This window comes from Cupressus sempervirens, chromosome 2 (assembly GCF_028749045.1).
Source record: "Cupressus sempervirens isolate cs-2001-9-10 chromosome 2, ASM2874904v1, whole genome shotgun sequence".
In the NCBI taxonomy this organism is placed as follows: Eukaryota; Viridiplantae; Streptophyta; class Pinopsida; order Cupressales; family Cupressaceae; genus Cupressus; species Cupressus sempervirens.
This window is the reverse complement of record NC_143119.1, coordinates 331,476,449-331,485,996: the sequence shown is the minus strand read 5'-3', so window position 1 is coordinate 331,485,996 and position 9,548 is coordinate 331,476,449. Positions and strand designations below refer to the sequence as shown.

At 33.3% G+C, this 9,548-nt stretch overlaps 1 protein-coding gene across 2 annotated transcripts; it reads left to right on the top strand.

Moving 5' to 3' along the window:
- The first annotated feature begins 4,827 nt into the window (after positions 1 to 4,827).
- LOC149572460 (caffeoylshikimate esterase-like) lies at positions 4,828 to 8,046 on the top strand. 2 transcript variants are annotated; one of them, XM_089813611.1, is made up of 9 exons: positions 4,828 to 5,049; positions 5,183 to 5,222; positions 5,317 to 5,407; positions 5,507 to 5,539; positions 5,630 to 5,776; positions 5,989 to 6,119; positions 6,194 to 6,331; positions 7,211 to 7,309; positions 7,405 to 8,046. In XM_089813611.1, the coding sequence occupies exons 2-9, from the start codon at positions 5,202 to 5,204 to the stop codon at positions 7,771 to 7,773; spliced, it is 1,029 nt and encodes a 342-aa protein (XP_089669737.1). In that variant the 5' UTR covers positions 4,828 to 5,049; positions 5,183 to 5,201; the 3' UTR covers positions 7,774 to 8,046. The 2 variants fall into 2 exon arrangements, with proteins under 2 accessions (XP_089669737.1, XP_089669738.1); XM_089813612.1 differs by having other exon boundaries at positions 4,874 to 5,222.
- Positions 8,047 to 9,548: the final 1,502 nt, after the last annotated feature.

Below are 9,548 nucleotides of genomic sequence, written 5' to 3'. Positions count from 1 at the left end.
ATTTGAATGATGCTAAGATAAAATATCCTGTTTATGATCAAGAATTCTATGCTATTTTTCAAGCTTTGAAGAATTAGAGACATTATTTGATGCCTAAAGATTTTGTGTTGTGCACTGACAATAAAGATTTGCAATATTTGGGAAGTTAGAATAAGTTGAACCAGAGACACATGTAGTGGGTTGAGTACTTGTAGAAAATTTCCTTTTCATTGAAGAATAAGAGTGGACAATCAAATAAAGTTGTTAATTCTTTGAGCCAAAGAAGGAATTTGCTGACAGAGATGAGAATTGAGGTGCTTGGTTTTGATGATTTGAAGTACTTGTATGAAATTGATCCTGATTTTGCAAAACCTTTGAGAGTTTGTAACAATTAGATGGCAAGAGATAAGTGGAATAATTATTTCATTCAGGAAAACATGTTGTTTAAAGGAATTCAGTTGTGCATACCTAGAGGATATCTATGGGAGATAACATCATGAAGAAGAAACTTATAGTGATGGACTTGCAAGACACTTTGGGATTGATGAATTAGTAAAGTTAATTTCTACTATATATTTTTTGCCACAGGTTTATAAGGATGTGGAGATATTGGTTAGAAGTTGCAGAATTTGTCAAACAACAAAAGGAACTAGTTAGAATTTAGGATTTTATTCATTGTTGCCTATACCTAGTAAACCTTGGGAAGATATTAGAATGGACTTTATTCTTGGTTTTCCTAGAACTCATAGAGGTAATGATTCTATTTTGGTAGTGGTTGAAATTTTTTTTTAAATGGCTCATTTCATACCTTGTAAGGAGACATCTAATGTACCACATGTGGTTGAATTATTCTTTAAGGAAATGGTAAGATTGCATGGTTTTACTAAGATTATTGTTTCCGATAGAGATACTAAGTTTACTAGTTATTTATGGAGAACACTTTGGAAGAAGTTGAATACAAAGTTGAATTTTAGTTCTACATTCCATTTGCAAACAGATGGACAAACTGAGGTTGTGAACAAAAGTTTGGGTAATTTGTTGAGATGTTTAGTTGGGGAATAAACTTGCTAATTGGGATTTGGTTTTGGCTCAAATAGAGTTCGCATATAAAAATTATGTGAATAGAAGCACTAAGAAGACACCTTTTGAGATTGTTACAGGAATGAATCCTAAGGGAACTATTGAATTTATGAATCTAAATGTTTGGGTGAAAAAAAAGTGTTGAAGCTGCAAAATTTGCATATTTCATGAAGACTTTTCATGAGGAAGTGAAAGGGATTTTGGAGTATAAACAAAGATCAGATATAAGGAAGAGACATAAATCTTTTGAGGTTCAAGATAAGGTTATGATCCATTTGAAAATGAATGGATTTCTAGTTGATACCCACAACAAGCTCAAAATGAAGAGATTTAGTCCTTGTAAGATTCTGAGGAAATTTGATAGTGGAAATGCTTTTGAAGTTGAATTACCAGAAGATATGGATATTTCACCTATATTCAATATTGTAGATATCTTTGAGTATTTTGAATTAGATGATGAATTGATAGATAACCAAGATTATCCTAAGAAGAAGACAAGCAACATTAAGAGGATTTTGAATAGAATAATAAGCAAGATTACTAGAGGAAAAGACTACATGGAATACCCAATTTAGTGGATGGACAAACCAGAGGAAAATAGTTCATGGACTATACAGGCTAAGTTGGATCTTTATGATTTAGGTCAAATTACCAAAAATGCATGATGTGGACATCAGTTCTTTATTAACCCCAAGTGTTCGATGTAGGAACATCTTGGTTCTTTGGAAAATCTTGCATCAACCAAAAATATTTCTTGCTTTAGGTACCAATGTGTTGTTCACAAAGTAGTTGTTGTTACTTTTGGTTTCAAGTTCTGTGTAGTTGATATCATGTCGAGGGCCTATCCTAGACCCTTTTCCTACGTGCATGTGTCCTGATGTTTCATATTTTTCGTATTTTGTGTCATCTTTGTGGACTCTATTTTCTACAGTTTTCATTCAGTGAGGCATGTTTTTTCCGTTGGCAAAGTTTCCTATCCTGACATGATGTATTGCTCAATTAGGAGCCGATTCCTAACTTGTGTTTGGACCTAATCCTAAGAGCATAGGATCTTGTGTTGTTATTTGCTTGAGTTTAAGTTTACTCTTCCAAGACTAGACCTATAATATGATTAAATGTCTGACTAGCTGACTTGTGGCTTAGCTGGCTATATAAGAAGCTTGGTTAGATGTAGAAGATGATCATCTTAGAGAGGAGAAGATAGAAGATGTGAACTTCGACTCTAATTTTGTAATTCTCATTGTATATGGTCGCAACCCAGAAGGCCTCACTTCCAAGCATGTTGCTTTCTTTATATGTGAATTGGCATAATTGCACCTATTGTGATGTTGCATATGACCTCTTGTTCCTTGTTGATTTATTTAGTAAAGCTTATGTGTGTAACTCTTAGCAAGGGTAGCTTGTGACCACCTCCTTGGCACTCCTAGCCTTGCATCAAGATTTTATCAATAGACCATTACTCCAAATCTTAGTGTCATTGTAGAAAGTCTGAAGACATTTAATATTGGCATCATCTAACTTAACAATTTTTTGTATATATGTACCTATAATAGAAACTAATAAGGTGGCCTACATTTCAACTCTCATTCCTATTGATAAAAATAATGATGATGATAGGGAGACACTTCTAGCATAGACTTTATCCCCTTTTTTTATAATTGTTATAGCTTATGTATTTACTATTATGAAAACAATATGAATAAATATATAAAAAATGTAGAGGAAGGCTCCAGTAATCATTAGGGGGTCCAATAAGTGTGATATTTTTGTCATGATTATTAGGCCAATTACTAATATTGAAGGAGCATCAAGAATTGTAACACATGTGTCGATAGTCAATCACACATGTACTAATAGTTGCTTTTTTGGTTGGTCATTGGTCCATTTGTGCACCACTATTGGGAAATTTCATAAAAACTACTAGGACATTTAACCACAAGTACTGGCATTTTTGAGTGAATGACTATTACTGTAAAACATAGTGGTTATTAGGAGACACTTTGAAAATGTCATTGTTTAACCACTTGGTGTTCAACGGTCTAGATAGAGAGATCTATGAATACCCAAAAGCTCAAACCTTAATTTTAAGCTCTTAACTCACATACAAAACTACAACAATGAAAACATTGAAATCCACTTTATGACTTAGGAGTTCTAAATTCATGAAGTTAGCTTAGATAGGTACTAGAGACTTCCCCCTAGATTTTTTTTTTTTTTTTGTAATTTTAATTGTATAAGATTTCAATGTCAATATTTGAACCACATTTCATGATCCATCATTCCAATAAAAAGAATCAATCGAAAAATCTTACCCAAATAAATCAAAACAATGCCCTTTTTATTTGATGAATTATAGAAGTTTTATAACACTAATATATTTTTTAAAAAATAAAATACTATTAAAAAAAGACATTCAAATCTCACATAACTGAATTGTAACACGTGTCGATAGTCGATCACACATGTACTAATAGTTGATTTTTTTAGCTTTTTTGGTTGGGCATTGGTCCATTTGTGCCCCACTGTTGGGAAATTTCATAAAAACTACTAGGACATTTGGCCACAACTATTGGCATTTCTTAGTGAAGGACTATTAGTGTAAAACATAGCGGTTCTTGTGAGGTACTTTGAAAATGTCATTTTTAACCACTTGGTGTTCGACGGTCTAGACAGAGAGATCTATGAATACCCAAAAGCTCAAACCTTAGCTTTAAGCTATTAACTCACATAAAAAACTACACCAATAAGAACGTTGAAATCCAACTTATGACTTAAGGGCTCGTTTGGTTGCAGGCATAGGAATGGAGAATAGGAATGCATATTGGGAATACAAATGGCTATTCCAATAATAACTATTTTTTGGAATGGGTATAATATCATTTTAGAGGCAAAATGGGAATTCCTATTCCCTATTCCAATTGACGAACCAAACGGAAAATAGAAAACTTATTCCAAATTTTCTATTCCTATTCCAGCAACCAAATGGGCTAAGAGTTCTAAATTCATGAAGTTAGCTTAGACAGGTATTAGAGACTTTCCCCTAGAAATAATTTTTTTTTTTCTAATTTTAATTGTTTATGATTGTAGTATCAACATTTGAACCACATTTCATGATCCATCATTCCAATAAAAAGAATCAATCTTACCCAAATAAATCAAAACAATGCCCTTTTTATTTGATGAATTATAGAAATTTTATAACACTGATATATATATTTTTTAAAAATACTATTAAAAAAAAGGACATTTAAATCTCACATAATTATATACAAGATAATCAATATATAACAACAATACCTGAATCGTTACAACCCAAATCATTACATCCCAATAACATCTCACATTACAAACAAATTGCTCTACAAACTCGTCATATTACAGCAAACTGAAGAATCAAATTATACTTTTGTGTTTTTCTCATGTTCCATTTACTTCTACTTTCCTTGTTAAAACAGCTTTGAAACTAGTTTGAGTGACTGAAGAACTGCTAGATATAATAAACTCTATATTTAATCATTTATGGAAGCGGTGACATCCTTACAACAGCAAATGTGCTTTTTAAAGAAGAAAATAAAGAGAGGCGCAGAGTTTAAGACTATTTAAAGCAAGAGGTTTGGGAAGTGAAGTCAAGAAATGTGAGCGGGAGCGATGTGAATTATGTCATCCTTTTTCTTGAGTAAAGTGTCAGTGGACCCAGCCTTTCTCGCCCCCTCCTATTATTGTAAAGCCCATGCTTCACCAAATCAACCATTCTTTATTCTTTCCTTGAAGATTTGACTTTAATAACCATCTTCTAGACTCATGGGACACCTAGGTATCTCTATCGGATCACAATGGTGTCCCGCAAATATGGAAATTCCTTATCCTGTATTAAGATCTGCTTTGTTTTTATGATTCTTTTTATTCGCCAAATATTTGTCTCAGTTTAGGAAGATCTTCTTTGAGCACTATTAATTGCAAGATTGTCTGATGTTGCAGTGGTTTTAACAGGTTGTTATGAAAGGATATAATTTTGGGCTTTTTTGTTATTTAATAAGTTGTAATGGAGTCAGTGGAGATAAGGGGAACAGATTTGTTAAGACCTGACTTGCTTTATTGATGTTGGGGATTTTGATCATTTCAGATTTGGGGGTGGAGAAGCAATGGAGATCAGGTACCATGAGGTAATGGAATTGTCTTTTTTCTTTCTCTCTGCTAGAAAATTCATGTGTTTTGGAATAGATCTGGACTGAACATATTGTGATCATTATTCTGTAGAGTTACATTCAGAATTCTAGAGGAGTTCAGCTGTTTACTTGTAGATGGTTGCCTCTGAAATCTCCTCAAGCTCTGGTTTTCTTATGCCATGGTAAGAACAACAAGAAAGCGTTATTTTTGTGATTGGAGAGTTTTTGTTAATGGGTGTTTGTAGTTGTGCTCACATGATTCATTTACAACAATCCTGCAGGGTATGGAATGGAATGCAGCGTGTTCATGAGAGGTGCGAAGCAAATCCATTTTGCAGCTTTTTTTTCCAACAATTGTAAAATTAATCTCTGTATTGATTGTGTGGTATGCATTTGTTTGGCAGAGTGCGGAATCAGGCTAGCCCGAGCTGGGTATGGTGTTTTTGGAATAGATTATCAAGGCCATGGAAAATCAAAAGGACAAAGGTGCTACATTAAGAAATTTAGCAATATTGTTGACGACTGCAACAATTTCTTCAAGAGTGTCTGCGGTAATCAGTTTCAGTGCCTTATGCAATTGTATTTGAATCATTCCCTTTCTCATTTCCATTTGAACGATTGATTGAGTTTCTCATTTGTCCATTTGAATGAGGGGTAATAGAGTGTGGTATGAAATGTTCTGAAGAAAAACATGCATAATCTAATTTCGAAATTAAGTGGACAACTATACTCAATTTTCAGATATATTTTAATCTCATTGCAGAGAGTGAGAAATATAAGAACAAACCCAGATTTCTATATGGGGAATCAATGGGAGGTGCAGTTGTGCTGCTGCTACACAGGAGAGAACCCACGTTTTGGAATGGAGCTGTTCTTGTTGCTCCCATGTGCAAGGTATGAATTACACCTAACCATTTTCATTGAACTTGGACGATTTAAGCTCTGTACTGATGCAGGGCAATTTGCAGATATCTGATAAGATAAAGCCTCATCCTCTGGTGGTTAACTTCCTCACCTGCTTGGAAGTGTTTATCCCCACATGGAAAATCGTTCCCACCAAAGATGTCATAAACTCAGCCTTCAAGGATCCGATCAAAAGAGAAGAGGTAATGTGCTCTGTTTTTTCCTTTATGAAGATCATTTATAAAATAGTGTTTACCCAAAATCATTTTAAGAAACATAGATAGAGGAAGAGAAGCCACCCCCCATATGTTCAAAGGACTCACTAGCACAAAGCAAAACAACAATGCTGCATCAAGATTGTCCCATCAAAATGAGAGAAAGGTGACAGTATTGGTTCAAATATAGTCCATGTCAATAGATTGCAGATTGTAAAGTTGAATGATTCTTAGTTTAGAGGAGTTCTTAAATGATTCTTAAACTAAAAAGCTCTTGAATGATTGGAAGACTCCAAACATCATAAGAAATGAAGATAGATAAATAAAAAGGAATATATATTCCTCAACTCTCAATCAGAAAATCTCCAATCTAAAATTTGTACTCTCAGAAAACTCAACAATACAATGGAAACTAAGGTTTTCATTTATTCTCAAGAGAGACAAATTCGTAGAAAAATTCTTGTAAACCACTATTCATAAAACATGAATCCTAAAATTTGTTAATAGAGAAAAAAATCTCCAGGAGAAGTCACAGAATTCTTCATTTCAATTTGAATGATTTTTATATACACATAAACACGATTCTTCATTTCAATTTGAATGATTTTTATGTACACATAAAACACAAGGTCATTGATTTGCAGATGCAGTCCAATGAACTCATATACCAAGACAAACCCAGCTCTCAGTGTTCCATTCATTCTCAGAGTTCCATTCATTTTCATAAGATATGAGATTCGTGTGAACCGCTATTCATAAAACATAATCAGAAAACTAAACAATTGAATTGCAAAACTATCACAGTACTCTTCATCATTTCAATTAGATGGTTTTATATCATACAAACAGAGGATCATTGTTTTGCAGATTCGGTCGAATGAGCTTATATATCAAGACAAACCCAGGCTGAAAACCGCCTTGGAAATGCTGAGAACCAGCATGAACTTGGAGGAAAGGCTGTCTGAGGTAATAAACAAAGAACCCAGAAGAATCCTCCTTTATTTTTTCCCTCTCTGCATAACCAAAACAAGATCTAAGAGGGTCTGATGAACAACAAACAGGTAACCCTGCCATTCCTAGTTCTGCACGGGGAGGAGGACAGCGTGACAGATCCAAGCGTAAGCTATGCGCTCTACAATTCAGCTTGCAGTGTGGACAAGACAATGAAGTTGTATACAGGGATGTGGCATGGCCTGACCTCGGGAGAACCAGAGCAGAACATAGAGAGGGTGTTCGGGGACATAATAGAGTGGCTGGATCAGAGAGTGTGGCAGCACAGCAGTGAGATGGGATTGCTGAGGCAGGGGAGGCAGCAAGAAGCAGGAGCAGAGCATGGTGATGAGTATGGATTCAAACAGACTCGTGAGGTGGGGCAGGCACTGCTCTGCCTTTTGGATAACCCCACCACATACCTCCATTCGGCGCTCTGATTCTTCTCGACCGGGGGATATGGCTTTTTGTGCGCTTCACAAGGGAATCGGGATATAATAATGTTTTCCTTGGTTTGATAACCTTTCCAGTATTCTACTGTTTGTAGAAAAGCTCTTTTGGCCCCTGTTTCCGGCTCCGGGACAATAATGGAAAGGTCAGTAAGGTGCAAAAGTATTCGTATAGCAGGCAATAATGCATGAACATCACATTTTGATCAAAAAATCATATTGTAAATTGATGAATATTTATGTACGAAACATTTCCATGTACAATTTTATTACGAGCAGTGGTTTTTATGCAAACTATATAAAAGGATCAGAGTAAACAATATAAAATATGATGAAATAGCAGAAAAGAAAATAAGACGTGTACAGTACAACACATAACATTGTCAATTACATTCTCAATTACGCGGCTTTCCAATTAATTGGCTAGATCTGGAAAAGTAAGAAAGTATTTCATTAATCATTGGATACATCTCTTTATACGTTCATAAACTACCATAAAATGAAAGGTTGAGCAAAAGTCAAAAGAGTGAAGGGGTTCATTATGATTCACAATCATGATATTTATATTTAGTATATTTTATTATTAAGCCTATAGTTTTATATGTGGGAGCTTTGCTCCCTGTTTTTGCAATTTTTTGACTAGAAATTGTCAGCCCATATCAGATTTTACAATTTTGAGTAATAAATTTGTCAATAACTATCCAGAATCTTCCAAAATAGAAATATAAAAAATATTCTATTATTATTTGTAGATAATTATTATTTAAAGTCAAATATCTCAACAAATCTATAAAATTTTAAAAATAGAATTATCCTTTCCACAAACCAAAAAATTCTCAAAAATAGAAACATCAAAATGTTCCATCAATTTGTCACTCTGTATATACACACAAGAAGAAAGAATGGTACAATTCATAGCACAAACATATTGTAGTCTGTAAATAAATATTTTAGATTGAAGTTGCTTCACAATGAAACTTTGAATTTTTTTCAATAATCTTGGTTTAAGTTTGCAGTCATATATTGCAAAGCAATGAATATGTCGTCATTCAAGATTGACCATTTATTCTTGTGTATATTAACTGGGTTGTAATTTGTATGATAGTATTTCATCCAAAAGATTTCCTCTTTCTCCATTGATTGTTATTATGGTGTCTATTAGTTTAGATGTATAGGTTTTTCAAATAATTTTTATTTCTTTGGCAGCATAGATTTAACCTTGATTTTCTTTCAATAGATTCTTTACAGGCTTTAATTTTCAGCAATTCTAATTGTTTAAAAATTTGACATTTTTTCTTTACATCTTTCAATTCAACAAATTTAATCTTAATTTTCTGTGAATAGATTTGTTAGTCTTTAATCTTCAACAATTATGATTACATCTTTCAATTCAACCAATTTTACCTTGATTGTCTGCATATGGAAATGTTAGAATTTTTAATGAGGAAAATGGCATGTTTTCCTTGGTTTTCAATTTGTTTCTACAATCTTATTTTCACTATAACAATGTGGAAATACTGAAAATTGATAGTAAATTGGAATTTCAAACAACTCTTCTTTCATAACGGTTTTGTTTTATGTCAACATGAATTTAACATAGATTTGACATGACTTTCAATCTAAATTTTCTTTTAATGGATTACAATATTCACCAAATCATTTAATTTGGAAAATGAAATTATGTTCTAAGACTTTTCAATTCAATGATGTGATCTAATCTTCATTGCAACATTGATTTGATTTATTTTGAATGGATTTGTTATAGA

Bases quoted from the DNA above. Each gene is read 5' to 3' on its own strand.
- LOC149572460 (XM_089813611.1), top strand. From the start codon at position 5,202: ATGGAGATCAGGTACCATGAG. The intron at 5,408-5,506 runs GTAAGAACAACA...ACAATCCTGCAG, and splicing joins TCTGGTTTTCTTATGCCATG to GGTATGGAATGGAATGCAGC. The intron at 5,777-5,988 runs GTAATCAGTTTC...ATCTCATTGCAG, and splicing joins TTTCTTCAAGAGTGTCTGCG to AGAGTGAGAAATATAAGAAC.